The 18,989-nt window shown below is 39.8% G+C and overlaps 1 protein-coding gene across 16 annotated transcripts in view; it reads right to left on the minus strand.

The window, feature by feature from the left end:
• Positions 1 to 414: 414 nt before the first annotated feature.
• Aig1 (androgen induced 1) overlaps positions 415 to 18,989 on the minus strand; it is a 237,461-nt gene continuing 218,886 nt past the window's right edge. For 7 of the 16 annotated variants that reach the window (XM_078018994.1, XM_078018993.1, XM_040283412.2 and 4 more), the window contains 2 exons: positions 6,525 to 6,688; positions 415 to 1,078 (listed from right to left, as the gene is read on the minus strand). In XM_078018994.1, the coding sequence (XP_077875120.1) occupies positions 1,051 to 1,078; positions 6,525 to 6,688 (192 nt within the window). In that variant the 3' untranslated portion in view covers positions 415 to 1,050. Of the gene's footprint in view, positions 1,079 to 5,600; positions 5,914 to 5,981; positions 6,104 to 6,524; positions 6,689 to 18,989 lie in introns of those variants that run through there. The other 9 variants (XR_005733018.2, XM_040283411.2, XM_040283405.2 and 6 more) reach the window with 3 other exon arrangements.

Consider the following 18,989-nt stretch of genomic DNA (forward strand, 5'->3'; position numbering starts at 1 on the left):
TACTTTATAATTTATATAGCATTCCATTTTCTACTTTAAAATTAATCATGGTCATCAGTAGAGAAAGGGACTGGGGGCAGGGAGAGGGAGGTGTGGCGGTACTAAGGAATAAAACTGACCAAATTATGTGCACATATGAATATGTAGCAATGAATCCCACTATTATTTATAATTATAATGCACTAATTAAAAATAAATAAACATAGGCAAAAAAGTAATTATGTCTCAAGATTTTATAAGCTATTGTTGAGAAAGTTTTTCTTTTTGGAATTGCCATCTACACTTTTTCTAAGTCAGAAAAAGTATAGGAAAGAACTAGGTATAGTAAACCCACTTTCAACAGGTGATAATGCAGAACAAGAAAGGAGATGCCAGTGTTGTTAGGGTCTTGAGAAACACCACGTGAACATCAGATTTGGGGTTGCTTGGTCTTTATTAAAGTTTGCATCAAGGGAGTTTCACAAGATTAAATCAGGAGATTGAGTACACTCAGGGTTTTGACTAATTTGATGTAATTATTACTAACATTGCCCGGATGAGGTGACTATGACTTAATTGCAATTGGAACCATCTGTCTTGCTTCCCCTCAGGCCCCCATGATGGCCTAGGTGTGTTATTCCAGCTCCTTTGGGACTAAATACACTCATGCCTTGCTCCACATACCCCCTTTGACTTGAAATATTTCTCAACAAGAAACACAATAGAATTTTATTCCTCCTTGATTAAATGGAGTTATAATTGCAAAAAGGAAAATCCAATGATCAATTTTAGTTTTAAAGCTAGAAAAGGAAAAAAAGATGTTATTATCAAAAATGAATTTGGAATGAATTCTTTAAAACACAGCCAGGGTGAAAGTATTTTTGGAAAGCACTGTATTCTATTTGTATGCATATTTGTATATAAAAAGTGTCCTCCCTCTGGGGCAGGGAGGTGGGGGCTGATGACATTGCCTCTTGTGAGGTTCTGTTCTACATTGCATGTGCTGGAGGTGACAAAGCTCAGTGGTGATTCAATCCTGCTTTTCTGTTTAGACCTGGATCTCATTCCAGTTTAGGCTTCTCTTTCTCTTCTTCCATACCTAGAAATACAAACAAAGTTCTTTATTTGGGCATCAGATTAAACTAGGATCAGATGTGTCAAAACTGCTCACAAAACTCTCATCTTCCCACCTTCCTATAGACTGCTCCCCCTTTTTCTCTTAACGGAAAAGGAAAGCCATGTACAACTTTTCCCAGAAACATCCTCAGTCACTTCTTTCCACAACCTTTCCCTGAATCAGGACACAACACCTCTGGGGCACAGTCAGCTCTCTCTCTTTTGTGGGTGAGGAGCACCCATTGATTCTTGATCCATTGAGTTTGTGTGAAAACCCCAACCCGACCAACAGAAGCTGTGCAGCTGAGGTATTTCAAATGGACTTCATTTATTTTTATTCTAGTCCTGTTTCTTCCTAAGGCAAGGACTCTGGATTTCCAAGAGTTAAGACTTTAAAAAAATATATTTATTTTTATATTTTAAAAAGCTCATAGGGATCTTATTAGTCACAAGAACTATTTATTTCCATACCTGTGTGTACTTTTTAAAAGACATTTTTGCAATGCTAGGGGTGGAACCCAGTGTGTCATGCATGCTAGGCAAGTGCCCATCACTAGGCTACACCCCAGCCAAGTCTTCCTTCTATTCAACCTGCTGCTGATAGACCTACACTTTTCTTCTTTTCCTCCTGCAGAATTTGTGTGTACTAGACTAGTAAGATCTGCCTGTTGTTTTTGGTGAATAGCCAGCAACCTTTCATTTTCCTGGGGATAAATATGTTGGAGTCATTCTTATAAATTATAATCAACTTTTTTCTTTTGCTCCTAGTTAAACATTTTTTCTCATGTTACCAAATTTTCAGAGACTTTTTGCATATTGTTTTCAATAGCAATGATGGAATGAAAGAATTCAAAATACTGCTTTCCAGGTTTTAGTAGTATTCTTTTATAAATTGCTAGCTCTCTGAGAGCAGGGCCCTTAATTGTATCTCTAGCATCCAATATGCAGTGTCTGTCTCATAGGAGGTACTCAATCGTCAACTGGATAAATTAAGAAACCATGCATATAAAGAAGGCCTCAGAAGACTGGACCTGCAGGAAAGCAGTAGAACAAAACATGGGCCTCCACAATATAATAAATCATAAAGCTCCATAGGGTCATAGAGCCCATATTGGCTCCCCACCAACTCCCACTCCCAGCTCCCAGTCTGTTTGGTGGGTCAGGAGGAAGTAGTGGGTGTCCTCAACAGTCTTTTGTGTTTGATTCTCATAACTCGGGAACTACAACACTGTTTCCAAATTACTTCTCAGATTATGAGAAACCTCATTTTGAAGAACAAGGACATTGAGAGGGAGGAGGAATAGGGCTTCCCTGTTGGTAGCTAAGGCAAATAACCGATTCTGTTCAAACTGCACGCAAGATTTGAGTTCCAACTTCTGGCCCACATTCTCTGTCCGTGGAGAAGGTACTGGGGACTAATATGAACTTGCTTTCTAATGTCTTTTTCCTCCAAATCCTCTTCTGCTAATGGGCCAAGGAGGCAGCATGGTGGAATCTTCAGAAGCGGGAGTGGGGGACAGGGTGCATTCTCTGATCTAGAGAAGGAAAATGGCTCCCCACCTATTTTGGTTTGGCAGCTGTGAGATTGAGGTGAAAAATCAGACAGTTGTAATAATTGCTTAGAAGAACCAGGCGTAAAGTTTCCACACAAAGCAGAAAGAACCCTGTCACAAAGCTGATGGTGGCTGCAGATGCAGGCAGGACACCAGGACAAGACTGTCCTTGAGGGAGGCATTTAGGTGTGTCCTCAGGCTGGAACAGGAGCTCCACCAGGGGGCAGTACTTTGACACTGCCAGCCTGCTGGGCCCAGGCAAGAAATGACCTGGAGAAGAAAGGCCAGGGGGTTCTGCATTCTCAGGCTCTCCTTCCCAACTCATGTGTGAAAGTCCTAACCTCTTTTCTGATGGTTTGGCCAATCGCACAGAGGCCAATTTTTTTTTTTTTGGGGGGGGGGCGGAATTTTCTACCAGCAGAGACACTGCCATTTTGGACAAGCACAAAGAAATGAAGGAGAAAAATCATTGGTCAAGATGGCTCAGGCACTGCCTCCTGGTTCCCAGGGCTGAAGGGGTGGAGCAACTGCTGGGCCCAAGGAAGGGCCACGCCTCCTTCCCTGTGAACCCTGAAGACAGAGCAGCCAATCAAAGAGGATTATTCTCAAGCTTTCAAATCTGATGGATTTTCCTTGCTGGCTTTTAGACTTTCTTGGGAACCACCAGGGGCTTTCTTTCCCCTGCCATTTCTCTCCCACCATTGTGTCTTACAAGCAGGTAATTTCTTATTTGATTTCATAGGTTTCCATGCAACTGGAGAATAATTTTGCTTCAGGATGACTCATACTTCAAGTCTCATCCATGCCTGATTGATACCATATTAAGCTGAGAATTTGGACTTAAGAGTTGCTGTTGGAAGGACTTTGGGGGCCACTGGGATGAGGGGAATGTATTTTGCACGTGTGAAGGTCATGAATTTTATGAGGCAGGGAGCATTATAGGCTGAATTATGTCCCTCCAAAATTCTCATGTTGAATTCTGAACCGCTGGATTCTCAGAATGTGACCTTTTTTGTATAGGGTCTTCACAAAATTAAATGAAAGTCATCAGGGTGGGCCCTCATCAAATATGACTTATGTCCTCAGAAAAAGGGGAAGTTGGGGAGCTATCTCACATACAGGGAGAACACAAGTAAAGGAAGATGGGTAACTGTAAGCCAAGGAGACGTCGGGAACAGATACTTCCCTCACAGAGGAACCAATTATGCCAATACCTTGGATTTTGGACTTCCAGTCCCTAGATGTGTGAGCTAATGAATTTCTGTCGCTAAGCCACCCAGCTTGTGGGACTCTGTTCCCACAGCCTTAGTAAACTAAACTTCCATGAAACCATCTTGAGTTACTTTATTATAAAAAGAGCAAATGCTTGATTTTTAACTTAGCCTATTTTAAGGACTTTTAAAAATTTATATTTCCTATCAGCTTAGCCTGTTTTGCAATTATATAGGCAAGGTCTGTGGTTCTGATGAAGTCTCTGAGTTCTCATATGTCTGGATTTCTAAACATGAAGACGTGCTGATGCTTCACTAGCAATAGCACTGGACTGAACCTTGGCTAGAAGGTATTGGCTCTGCCACCAACTATTTTGGTAGGTCCCTCTATTTTGGTATGACCCTCTGGGGGCTTTAAGATTTCTGAGCCTCAGCTGACTTTGGTAAGAGGAAAATGTTGGTTTAGATGATTTCTGATCTCTTTTTCAGCAATAAGCTTACACAATAATGCAATCATGTGATTTTATCTTGAAGTTAGAGTTGACAAAACTAAGTCAAGGAAGTCAAGTCACAAAAGCCATTATGGAGCAAGGGAAGGGGGCTCAGATGTAGTGTTCCTTCTTCTGGGGGGATTCTGTAGTAACTGGTGTGGGGTAATGATGATACACTGCATGCCACTGTATTCAACACACACACACTCACACACACACTCACACTCTGTGTTCAATCAGCAGTTTCAAAAATCAACTACTAATGAGCCAGGAAACTAAGTAAAGTGCCAGATGAGAATTAAGGAAAATTAGAGAGCCATCTAAAGCAGAGAGTCATTTCTAATTCTTGGTTGATAGAGGGAACAGTGGGCTTGGTATTCCTAGATCTTAAAATATTTGATAGGAATTTGAAGCCTGGTCTTTATGTGAGGTCTCCCAAGTTTTAAATGATGGTTCCAAACTCAAAGCCCCACATGTAGGCCTAGTGAAACTTCTTGGTGGATACAATTTAGGGGTAGGTGATCAGTTTTGTGATCCCCTATTGTAAATGGGAAGATACCTACCTGACACAAAACATCAGCCTCAACGGAATCAACTAGATAGATGTAGACAAAATTAATTTCAAACCTGAGATGAGTTGTAAAATGTTAGCCTTCACTCAAGTGCCTTAAGAGAATAGGACAATTAAAGTGAACAGACCATTCGAAAAAGTCTTAGTTTCACTATTCATTTTAAACTCCTCATTCAAAGTTGTTAAAAGCAATATTATTTTAATCTAGAATGGATATTTATCACTCCTGGTTTTTAGGCCATCTCCTCATAAAAGTATTAGAAAAATGGTCAAATGACTGTCAGACAAATCAAGGGGACACAGACAGTCATAAATATTTCCTGTCTTGGACTATTAAATCTGAATACAGTTTTTCTTCCAAGAATCTGAAAAAAACCTTAATTTTGTTTTCAAAATATTTTCAGTTAACTAAATGCCTCTATAAATTATATAAATTAACTAATAGAGAAAGATTATTATTCCCATCAAACAGAGGGAACATTATTAAAAGATAACTTCTGATTCCCCAAACTGTGGCCTGAACTGAATAAAAAATTTTGACATCTTTTCAGTAGACTACTCATCAAACCGAAAGCTGAGAAAGTAAACCCTCAATTCCTCTGGGCCATTTAGCATTGGCTAACACCTTGACACACACAATCTTAGAAGATTCACGCAAAAAAATGCCTGAATCAGTAACTGCAATCACTGTGCTTTATTTGTGTATTAGACGGAGTTCCTGGCATAGCATCTGACATGGAGTAGGGTGCTCAATGTTTGTGGAGCAGAATCCAGTTACTGGTGACCTCTAGAATGCTGTGATTGTTGGAGATGTCCAGAGCTTTCTAGAATCCCCACACCATCTTGCCTTTGGATGGTATTTTCATGCAGGATTCAAATCACTACACATGTATCACTTTTTCCATCTTCCAATGTTTATGTTATATTACATACAATTTGGACAGGTTTTGCACAGCTTGGACAAGATTACACGTCTCGCCCAGATGGAGGCTCTGCCATAAATGGAAACAAAACAGAAATCACATCATGGGTTAAGAGAGCTTTTGCAACAATGCAGTATTACCTTTCACAAGCCTGTACCTCTTTGCCATCTTCGTACCTCAAAGAGGACAGCCACTGGAGAGTCATTTGGCCAGAGGCATTCTGAGGTGCTAATTATGTGGTGGTGAGACTCCTCTGAGACTATTGCACCCACATAAAAGAAAGTAGACAACCAGGTGACTTAACAAGACCTCTTGGCTACATTTCATAACTTATCTATTAAATTTTGGGTCCTTTTGGCTAAGAAAGCATTTGGATAACCAGAGCAAATGTCTCTAATATTTTTTCCTGTCAATACTATGTTTTTCCCTATAAAATTTTATGGATTTGGAGGTTTTACTAGCTAATAAGACTGAGTGAGTAGTCAACCTATCAGGTAAAACCTCCAACAGTTCCTAAATTAATATTGTAATTATAAAAATGAGAATTTCAGAAGAGATCCAGCACGAGGGTTAAAGGAGAGGCTGCTGTGGAATTTTCCCTCAGTCTCTGCATCAGCTGCCGTGGGCAGCACTTCTCCTGTTTTATGCCCTCCCTCCCTCTCCCGCCCCCAAATACTTACTTCTCTGTGTATCCCAGATGTAGTTGTTCAGAACTTCTCCCAGCAGGTACAGAAAGTTCATCAAGATGGTCGTCGACCCAAAGAAGATGATCCTGGCTCCAGGGCCAATGTGTTCCAGGAAGGGGTACACCCACATGCCGGTGACATGATGCACCCAGCACACCCTGCCATGGAGTTGGAAAGGAGACAGAGGCCGTCACTCTCATGGCAGATGTCAGAGCTGCTAGGTTACAAGTACACACGCCCCCATCAAACCGTTCTTCAGCAGCTGCCAGTCCCAAGTGTGGCTTCTGATCCTTGGGAGTGACCAGAAACCTGGTGGTTGGTGGTTTTTACCTTTTATTTTGAAATAATTTTAGACTCCCAGAAAGAAGTGCAAATATGAGGCAGAGAATTCCCATCTGTCCCACTCTTAGCCTGTTGACATCCTGTATAATCCTGGGACCATCAGTACATCTAAGAAGTCAACCTTGGTACAGCAGTATTAATGAAACTTTGGCTTTATCTGAAATTCCCCACTGTTTCCATCAATGTCCTTTTTCTGTACCAGGACCCACTCCAGGGTCCCTCCTTACATTTAAAGGCGTGTCTCCTTAGTCTGCACTCTGGCAGCTCCTCAGCCTCTCCTTGTCTTTGAAGGACACTTACAGCTTTTGGTCAGGTATTTGAAACTGTTATACAATCTTTTTAATCTCGTCTTTACATAATGAAACAATGTAGCATTAGGCAGCCACATTGTAACCAGATCTAGGTGGGGATGCACAGGCATCCTGCCAGACCACCTTCCAACCAGACATGACTGCGAGCTGCGCATGCTGGCAGGACCATCCCGGAGCCTAGCAGACACCAGGCTTCCTGCTCCTCTGATCTTCTCATCCTACGTTCATTTCACCGTCCCCCCTCCCCATTTTACATATGTACTTGTAATCATTCTATTTGTGTCTGGAGATATTTTTGGCTCAGTGGGAACGGCAACATCATCAATTGCCTCTGCTTTCAAAAGTTTTGTTAGAGTAACTGAGCCACTGGCTTGGTCCTGACAAGACTGTTCATAGCTGTTTTTCAAAAATATTTTGGAGTTCATTACTCTATTGAATGTTGTCAATTTTGAAGACCAAATAAAATATGAATAACTGTAGTATACTAGGAATAAAATTACTTTTTAAACTAATGTATTCTGGGGTCATCTCATTTTCCATGATTTCACTCTTTAAGGAGTGTACTAAACATATTCATTACCTACACATAAATTCATTGAAGAAGGAAACCTGGGGTCTCAGAGCTTGTATTATCCATGAAGATAACCCCCGACCCCCATGGAAGTCAAAATTCATTTTGGGGTGTTAGTAAAACACTCTTACTTTTTAAATGTAGAAAGCATATACATACACAGCTAAAATCATGCATGTGTATATATTATAAATGCATGCACATAATAAGATATACACTATGTCTGTGGTATCAGAACTTCATGGCTCAGCAATTCCATTCCTAGGTATGCAGCAAAATAATAGAAAGCAGAAACTCTAAAATATTTGTACATCAATGTTCTATCAGCCAGAAGGATGAAATAATCCAACTGTCCATCAACAGATGAATGAATAAATATGATGTTGGATATACTGGCAATGGAATATTATTTAGCCATAAAGAGGAATGAACTTTTGATACATGTTGCAACATGGATGAACACTGAAAACAAGCTAAATGGATTAAGCCAGATATGGGACAAACGTTGTAGTTTCCACTTATATGACACATCTAAAATAGGCAAATTCAGAGACAGAAACTACAATGCAGGTTACCAGGGACTGAGGGGAGTGGAGAATAGGGAGTTTACGTTTGAGATGATGAAAAAGTTCTGGGTATAAATAGTGGTGATGATTATGTAACATTATAAATGTATTTAATGACAACTGTACATCTACAAGTGGTCATAGTGATAAATATTGTGTGATGTATATTTTACTACAATAAAACATTTCATGGGATAAAGATTAAGGGGAATGTATGAAAGGGCTCCTTGGTTGGGGAAGGCAGCTATTAAAGAAAGGTGGAGAAATTGTGCCTTAGGAAGAAGAGGCAGTCATTGGGTCCATCCATGGCTTGAATCATGTCCAAAATCAGAGTTGTTTTATTTTTTTAAATAAAAAATGAGGTCATGCTAGCAAAAATAAATACATAAAATAAATAAATAAATAATGATTTTTTTTTAAAGCTAAAGCATTTATGAGACTCAGTAGAAATTAAATTGTCAGAGCTAACCTGTGGGCTTCTGGTACATCACATTCTGTTTGTTCATAAATCAGAGGCAGTTTTATCTTCCTAATCTTGTCTTAACTAATGTGTACCCATCAAGTGGCTTATTAATTTCCACAGAGATAATATGCAATATTTCCCAAATTTAATACCATAAAACTATAATTGATTTCTTTGCAAATCAACTTAAGACAGTATAATCTGACTCACAGTAAGACTGTTTCCTCAATTAGGCAAACTGGGAGCAATTCAAATTATAATTGCTAATGGTACTTTTTATACTTGTTCCTGATATTCACCTCACTTTTGTAGAATGAGCTATCCATTTGCAGGTTTTGGGATCATCTCTGATTCGGGATGAGGTCTACTCTTCAGACCCTATTGGATGGCAATGTACTTTTTTTGATTTGTATGGAATCATCCTATAATGCCAAACAGATATAACCACGATGCTACATCCTATCTACCCTTAGACAACTCCTAAATTCTCATCTCCAGCCTGGATCTCTTTCCTGAACTCCAGTATTCCACACTCCACTGCACACCTGCCCTGGGATGTTTAGACGTGCTGTTAGCAGCATTTCCAACTGAACATTTCCATGCCATCAACTTCCCTGCATCTGATTCGGCACACACCCTCTCCCCGTCCCCATCACTCAATGACAAATGTGCCTATTCTGCAACTTTCTCTTCCCAGGTTGATGGCCACTATATTTTTCTAGTAGTAGCCTGGGGCAGGAAACATGGAGTCATCTTTATCTTTTATTTTTCTCACAACCCACACCCAACCCATCCTTAGATCCTTTTGGCACCACTTTCCAAATATTGTCATCACCTGATATCCATAGGGGATTGGATCTAGGCATCCCACAGAGACCTAATTCTGCAGATGCAAAAGTCTCATATAAAATGGCTTGGTGTTCACATATCATCTATGCACACCCTTCTGTATTCTTTAAATCATCTCGATTACTTATAATACTTAGTCCAATGGACATGCTGTGCCACAAGTTGCTACACTGTATTGTTTGGGAAGTAATGACAAGAAGTCTATGTGTGTTCAGTATAGATGAAATCCCCCCCCCCAATATTTTTGATCTGTAATTAGTTGAATCAATGATACACAAGGCCAATCATATGACCCATGTATCTACCTCCCACCACTCCCTCACTGTCCCTTGACTTCAAGCCATCTTTGCTTCTCCCAGGAACAATGAGGCACCCTCTAGACTCTGCTTTCACCCTCCCTACACTGGAGCAGCCAGACAGGTCAGGATCCAGTGCCCGCCAGGCCCTGCTGCTTTTTTGCTCAACTCTTGCTTCCTCTCCCACTTAGAGAAAAGCCCAGTCCCTGAATGGTTCTCAAAGCCTGACCTAAGCTTGCCTGGTGCCTTCCTAACTTCATCTCCTGCTCTTCTCCCTCTTGCTCACTCCATTCCCACCACACCCACTTCTTGGCATCCCTTGAGCACACTTAGCCTTGTCACTTCCGGGAACACTACAGGGCTTCTCATTCTCCCTGATCCCAATATCTCCAGGGCTCCCTTGGGTCTTCCAGATGTTCACCCAAATGCCACCTTCTCATTGAGGGCTTCCCTGGCCCAAACATTGCAACCTCTGTCCTGAAACTTTCTCTTCTCCATCTCCCTAGCCATTACTGTGCTTTATTTATTTACTTGTGTGTTTACTGTCTGCACCTTGAGCCCAGACATTTTGTCTGTTATGTTCACTGCTGTACACCACGGTCCTTGCAGCAGTGTCTGGCATACAAGATGCACCAAAAAAATGATTTATTGAATTAATAATTGAATAAAGGAACATCTACTGCAACATCTTGTACATCCTTATTTTATGTAGCAGGCACTTTCCCAATATCTTAAAAGCAATCCCAAATAGAAATGCAAAGTAAACAACTCAAATCTCTACGCTTTTTGTCACTACATTTGATTTAAGTTAGGAGTAGGCAAACCTTTTCTACACAGGACCAGACAGTAAATGTTCTCAGCTTTGTAGGCCATTATATGGTCTCTGCCACAAGTAAAGTCTGCCACTGCAGTGCTAAAGCAGCTATCGATATTAGCTAAACAAATGCGTGTGGATATGTCCCAATAATTTTACCTATGGATATTGAAATTTGAATTTTCATATCATGAAAGTATCTTCTGTTGATTTTTTCAACCATTTAAAAATTTAAAAACCACTGGTATTATTTTTTTTGTGTGTGTGATACCCCCCCCCCCCACACACACACAGAAGTGATGGACTGAATTTGGCCCATGGACTGTCATTTACTAACCCCTAGTTTAGTAGTTTTTTTGTGTGTTTCATAAAACTCTTTGTGTACATTGACTCATCTAGTCCTCTCAGCAATCCTATGTATAGCATGTCATTCTAATTTTACTGATGTGAAAATCAGAGACTATGAAGAATATGTCAAAATTGCCAATGCCAATTGCCAGGTTTGCATCCTGCAGTGCAGGGCAGTGAACAGCTATTCTGAGTATGGTGCTTTAATATGCAAGTTATCTCCTTGACCTATACCACTCCGTGACAAGGTACAAGCATCCCTATTTCACAGATAAAGAAACTGAGACCAGTTTTTTTTTCTAAAAAGTTTCTTTCTAAAAAGCTGGCTAATCCAGGAAAGAAATGCACATTTGAATTCTCTTTTTCTGTGTCCATTGCTTTCCATAGTGAAGCATTTATTACTGCTGCCAAAATGGAAGTGAGAGTTTCTTTCTTTCTTTTCTTTTTCTTTTTTTAAAGTTTTCTTGATCTCAGATACGGAAGTACTATTACCTGGGGCTTCACCTGGATCAGTGTGAGGATGCATACACTTGCCCTGACAGGCTGTGCTTTCATCATTTGCTTCCTTGATATGATCAGGGCCCAATTTTCTGCACCAAGATGACTCATGCCCCTGTTCATTTATTTGTGAAGAGTTCTCAGTTCTTGGTCGACTCAATTTCTATCTTATTATAAAGCCTTCTTGTCTTAGTGCCTAAATAAATCACACTTAAGGTAATGGTACCAAATTTAATTTAAGAAATCAATAATCATGGTGTGTACATGCACAAATATGTATATATTTATACCATGAAACTTCTAGAGTATCTATTTTATCAAATGTACCTTCAAGTCCAATCACTTTAATGTGTCATTTTTTAAAAATAACACTTATCTATGTCTCCCACCTGAGTACTTTGCTAGCAAGGATACAGAAGTAAATGAGACAAAGGTAACTTCTGTCCGCTTGGCTTATAGTCTAATGAGGGATCCAGCTATTAGAGAAACATTTATAAATGTAGTCAGAATTAAGAAAGGGTAAGTGTAGGGGTGCCGTGGGTGCACAGGGACTTTCCCCTGCTTTTTCTTTTAACCTTCTATTTATCATTTGTCTTTCTCTTATATATATTCAACTTTCTTTCAAACCATTTTCTCATAAATATAAAAATAAGAACATGTAGGATATAAATATAAAAAATATTTGAAAGAGTTAAATATGAAACTTTTTACAGTGGTTAATATACAACTTCTTATAATGGTTTCACAAATATGAGAAAATGATAAATATGCTCAAATATCTTTCATTAAACTACAACCACAAGGTCTCCACTGATGTCAGAAATACTGCTGTGTCTGTCCTCTACAAAGACAAACTGCTCCAACAGTGGCCCACACTCTGACTCTGCTACTTTGCTCAGCACTCACTCCTCCACTCATGACTGCTTGGCTCCTTTTCCCCAGCTGCCTGCGCTACTTAGTTCCCTTTGTGAGTTCACCCTTCACTGCCTCGCCAGTAAATGTGGATCTTCCTTAAGGTTGGGTTCCTAACCCATTTCTCATGTTGTGCATTCTCAGGTGATGAGCTCATTTATGGCCACTGTAGAATTCCACTAAGTAGATGGATATTTCACAAATTTGCACCCTAACCCAGACTTCTTCTCTATTTTAGAAAAGATTATAAACAGTCCTCAAAATACATTGTTCTGCACATCTTAAAGATATCTTAGTTCAATATATCTAAAGCCAAAGGCACGTTTCCCCCAGACCTCTGGCATTTCTTATATCTGAGAATGGTACCACTGTTCTTTCAGTGCAACTCAAACACCTGGAGTCACCTTTGACACCTTCCTCTCCTTCATCACATATAGTCAATCCACAATCCTGTCTTCTCAAGATCAGCACACAAATCTCTCCCATACATTGCTATTTTTTTCACTTCCATCATCAGCATCTTAATTTGTGTTACAATAATCTCTGTCCAGAGAACTGCAAAAGTTTCTAACTTATCTCTACTTTTACTTTTGTCTCCTTTGTACTCATTATCATACCTACCACAGTGATTTTTCCAAAACAGAAATCTGAACACATGATATTACAGAATTCTACACACTGATGGATTCCCATTGCTGTTTGTTAAAGAACAAGGTCTGGAGTGCCCTTTAGGCCCTGGCTGCTGCCTGTCCACATGACTCTGTCTCAAGCCTTCTCCTGCTCCTCTTTACATTCCTGTTACACTAGATTTCATTTGGTTCCTTGATTTTGCCATGTTTCCCCTGTCATGTGAATTTTCACATGTTCCTCTTTCTGCTTATGCTATTACCACTCCTTAAACTAGTTCAGTTGTATTTATATTTTATATCTTATATCACCTCTTATAATTGCTCTGTTGGTACATACTAAGGAAAAATTCCTTGATTTACCAGATGAGGACAGATTTTTTATAAATTTTTATAGGATGGTAGATCTCTTTTATTTTCAAAGTTCTTATATTGGTATTTAAATTTGAATAATGTCTTTATTTGAGCATTTCTTCCCTCTAGAGTACAAGTTCTGTAGGGCAAGACTGGGTCTATTTGTACTTTTCCTGACATTCTTAATGCTTGCCATATGCCTGTCCGAATAGAAGAATGAACAAGTGAATAAAGTAGCATTTAAGCTGTGATATGGAAGATGAGTAAAAGCTGAGTAACGATGGAAGCAAAGAACCTTCGAGCCAAAAGGAATAAATAGCAATATCCAAGAAAAGGAAAAGCTCCTAGATGTTCAAGAAGAACATTTTTTGTTGTTGTTGTTGAGATCAAGAGAGACAGCACAGGATGGGTAAGCAGGTTCCAAACTGTGGATGGTTTATTAAGAATTGTAGACTTTGTCTTAGTCTGGACAACAGGAAGTCTCTGAAACACATTAAGTAAACTTAAAATAGATCAGATTGACCTAGAAACCAATTTTATCAGAAATGGTGGTGGCTGGGAGAAAAATGGCAACATTAGGAATGAAAATTAATAGATAAATTTAAGAGAGATGTAGACCAACAAGTGTCTATCAGGCTATAGTTCAGAAACATTGGCATCCTGGAGATGATCATGAGAGCCAGTTAAATCTTTAGGAAGTTTGTAAGCTGATTGGCTGGCAGCTTGAATTCAGCCACCATGGAGCTACTTACACCAAAGACATGGGCAAACACTATATATCAGGTGTCCCCTCCCCTAGCCACCAAAGAACTGGTTGTTACACAGTTTCCAGTAACCACAGGTTACTAGCCTTTAAAAAAAAAAATAAGAAAGTAAAAAAGAAAACATGAGAGGACGCTGCATATAATGATAAAAATTGTTTTGCAAAATTTCTGTTTCAGTTACGCAAAAATGATGCATGAGCACACATTCACACGCATGTTGGCTGGATCATGATACAAAAGATGTTTCTTTAATTCATAGAAAAAAATTGACAAGCACTGATTTAGGAAACAGAATTTAGAGAACTTGGTGATTGATTGGATTTGGGCAATGAGGGAAATGAGATGAGTCAGGCATTAATCATAGATTCCTGGCCTGATTAGCTGGGTGGAGGGTGCTACTATTTCCTGAGATAGGGAGTGCTGGGAGAGAGGCTGCTTGAGGGGATCATGAGTTCCGTCTGGACACGTGGAGCCTGAGATCTCTGCAAGATATCCAAGTGGAGATGTCTTGAAGGCAGACAGCAACACGGGCCTGAACTACAGAGCAAGGACTGAAGTGACTGCAGGTATTGAGCTCATTGGCAGAAAGATGATCTGAATCTTGAGATCAGCTGGAGAAGAGTGTAAGGTATGAAGAAACTGGGCCCATGGGAGAGCCCGGAAAAAAAGTCAAGATTTAAAGGGCTTCTTAGGGAAAGGAAGCTAAAAGGAAGACCAAGAAATGTGGGCTAGTGATATGGAAGCGAGATGGAAATTGCCATTTCTTGAAGCCAGGGGAGAAGTGGCTCAAAGATAAGAGTAGACATTCTCTGTTAGCACAGGAACTTTCAGAATTATTTGAAAACTGGATTTTTGCCTATGAAATAGAAATGAGACATTGTCAGATTTCAAGTGGTATGTGTATCATTCGCATCTATTCTGAATATTGACTGGGAAGAAGTGATAAAACAGTACATTTAAAAAATTGACGTTGACAAGTTCAGTGGCTCTTTTCGTCACACAGCCAAATTGCATCTGATCTCTCATATCATGAATTGTGGTAGTCCCAGGAGCCTTTGAGGAGCCGTAGTGACATAGATTTATCATCCCTACCTTTTCTGGCTGTTACTCTTATTTATTCTGGATAGAAACAGTACCTGTCTGACCACTGAGAACCTTTCAGTGTTGAAGATTATTTTAAAGAGGATTAAAATTTCTCTTTACAATTCACATTTAGATAAGGATCTAGGTTGTTTGAGAGTTAGGCTATTAGCTTATCAGACACAGAGGATACAGACACACACAACAATAGCAAACAGCCAACTACACTGAATGCTTCATGACAGGCACTTGCTAAATCCCTTACATGAGCAATTCTTTGGAGAAGGTATCATGGTACCATTTCACAGATGAGGATACTGAGACCCAGAGTGACCATGGCATGGAGAAACTGTGATGCACACTCCAGCAATTAAGTTCTCAGCCTGTATACCAGGCCCTTCTACTGCACCAAAGGCTAGATTGTGACGGATGGGAACAGGGCCCTGGAAAGCTTTTAATGCGCTCAGAACCAAAAAATGATCTAAGTATGAAATCTCTCTATAACGTTTTTCTTTTTTCCCATTGACTATAAAAGTAACTCATACTCATTACCAAAAATGTGCGAGATGCAGAAATGTTGCAAAATGCAAGATAAGTCACGTTTGGTGAAGTTTTAACACAAGATTGAATGTCTTATAAAACTCAGGGACCTGATTTTATAACTTCCCTTAGGAGCAGGGAAACCACTGCAGGGATAAAGTAATGAACCCTTCCTTCAGAGAAAATAATAATTTACCTCTTAAGAAACAGTCACATGATGTGACTACATTTCACCTACTGAAATTTACTACACTGAGTGTCAGCCACAGAGCATGTGTCCTGGGTGGGACACGAAGTGCATCAGCTTCTCATTCCCTGGGTCTCTGTGCATCTCATGGTACTTCCAACCTGATGCCTAAAGGTCTTTTCAAGGGCATATTTGACTTTTGGCTTAGATGCTGACTTTAGACCTGGCAGTCTCTTTAGATCTATTTTAGGGCTATTTGAAAGGTCTCTTAGACTGTCCCCTGAGTATTGACTGTGTGGGTCTGGCTATATTTTATGGGAATCTGCAATCCTACTGGAGTGTCTAGAGTTCGTGAATACATTTCCTTAACAATTTTTCTTTTTTTAAATGCTGGGGTTTAAACCCTGGGCCTTACATGTGCTTTACCACTCAGCTATGCCCCTGGCCCCAGTAAATATTTCTTGAGTCTTGACTTTGTGTCAAGTTTGGTGAACAACAGTGGGGATGAGTGTGATGGGTCTGCCAAGACTCCCAGGGACTAGAACAAGGGTCATTTGCTGTGATGGAAACAGGGCTCAGAAAGCTCTCCTAGCTGAAGCATATGGTAGTGCCAGAAAATTAATGAATTAATTCACAGGCAAATACTAAACAGAGGGTTCTCATCTGAAGTAGTTTTGAACTAATTCTCTAGTTCAGTTACAGATATACTTTGAAAAGTCTATTTTTCATAAACTGTGGGTTTAAGAAAAGTTTTTTTTCAAAATAATATTTTAAGGCAGAATCATAATTTAATATTCATCAAACATGACTCATTTTTTTTTTAGTGGAACTAGCCCAGCAGACCCTGGGGGGTAGCTATATATGGGGAAGGCTTTCTGGATATGTGTCCTGTGTAGTCACACAAAGCACTGTGCCAAGAAGGGTCCCATCCTTGGTAGAATGACCTGCTGTGACCATTCTGAAATTCTTAATTTTTGAACAAGGGATCCCACATTCTTGTGTTGCCCTGGGTCCCATCAATTATGTAGCTATCTTGTCTCTAAATCTGTGTCATCTGCCCTTCAGTAACTCCTGATTCACACATTTGTTAGGCTACCTTGGATATTATTTAACTTCTGTGAGCCTCAATTTCCCATTTAGTAAAGTGGCATAAGCAATATTGCCCAACTTAGAGATGTAACTATCTGTAAGTTGTATAAAGTTTTTAGCATAGAAAACTTACATCAGATAAAAGAAAAATAGCAAGCAATGAAGCAAACAAAAAACCTTCCCATTGCTTTCTTAAGCAGAAATATAGACTATTTTTCCCGTACTTCTCATACACAAGAATATTTTCAAGGTTACAAGTCCCTCCACCCATCCCTGGGGAAAGAGGCAAATTGTGCGTGCCTCCCGGAATGAATTCCTGTAATGAGGTAATGAGGGAATGTGCTCAGTTCCTGATTCTAAATCACAAATATCAGAGTGATTTATCCAGTAAGGCAGGCTTTGGAATAATCTGTTTCAGAATATTTTCCTTTAACACATCTCCTGGCACGTGTCTAAGCTGGTTGCAAATGATTTGTTTCCATGAGTTCCACTCTCTACAATCTACCTGGTTTGAGGGTGATGTTTTCCTGGAAATAATTCAATTTGGATTTCTCATAATAAAACCCATAACTATTTTTCTTAACTTAAATCATTTGGAACTTCTCAAAGCATACAGGTGCCAAGCACTAAGTTGACATATTGAACACCACAGGGAGTACGTGTACTTTTAGAAAGGAGGTGGGAACTCAGCAAGGGACCATTATGGCCCAAGTGATCATCAAAGTTGGCTGCGGCAGAAAGAAGCAACACACTTAAACTGGAAGGGAAGGAGGAAGAACATCCTGCATTCCACAACAGAAAACCATAATCGTCCATATTTTGCAGAAATTACCTCCAGTGTGTCTCTAGCATCTTCTCTGTGTCTCCCTCCACTAAGTGCTTATATTTAGGAGTGTAAACACCATTATGGTTATCCCTGCCATGACACTACCTTCTTTGATCCAATCTTTCTCTCTCATTGCCAACATTCCTTAATAAAGAGATGATTTCCCCAACATTCCTTGAACCCCTGCTTTTGTGCCAGGGCCCCACGTCAAACTGTAGCAAGGCCTTCTCTGTGTTGTTGGCCACGTGTATCTCCTGGGTGCTGCCTCTACCACTGTGAAATGTTTCTTTTTATTTATTTATTTTTTCATTCAACAGGTAAGTAGCAGGCCTGGAAGGTGGTAGACATGTGAATAGAGCAGTCTGTGAAGTGGACGTGGCCCCTGACTTTTAGATGGGGTTCCAGTCAAACAGTCCATTTACACCACCATACAAGTGTGCCCTCACTAGTGTAAAAAGATGAGTTACAGTGTTCCTTCTTGAAGCTCATTTTAATTCTTATAAGAATTAAAAGTGCTTATAAAAATTTCTAAGATGCTTATATTAAAAAAAGAAGGCCAGGCACAGTGGTGAATGCCTGGATCCCAGTGGCTACAGAGGCTGAGGCAGGAGGATTGAGAGTTCAAAGCCAGGCTCAGCAACATAGTGAGGCACTTAGCAACTCAGTGAGACTCTGTCTTTAAATAAAACTTAAAAAGGTGCTGGGGACGTGGCTCAGTGGTTGAGCACTGCTAGGTTCAATCCCCAGTATCATAAAAAAAAGGAGGAAAAATTTCCCTGCCCCATAAAGTGCAGCCCTTAGTACCCTCCCTGTTCTCTGCCCTGACCCCCAGGGGAAGCCACATTCGACTCTTCTGATTGTTTCCTCAGGTGTTTTCTTATTTAAAAAGTGGACTTTTTAAAAACTGAGATATGATTGACATAAAAGGTGTACATTATTTAATGCACACATGTCAATGGGTCAGAAGATAAATATACACCTGTGAGACCATCTCCATAAATAATGCTATACACATAACCATCT

This window comes from Ictidomys tridecemlineatus, chromosome 8, assembly GCF_052094955.1.
Source record: "Ictidomys tridecemlineatus isolate mIctTri1 chromosome 8, mIctTri1.hap1, whole genome shotgun sequence".
NCBI classification, from domain to species: domain Eukaryota; kingdom Metazoa; phylum Chordata; class Mammalia; order Rodentia; family Sciuridae; genus Ictidomys; species Ictidomys tridecemlineatus.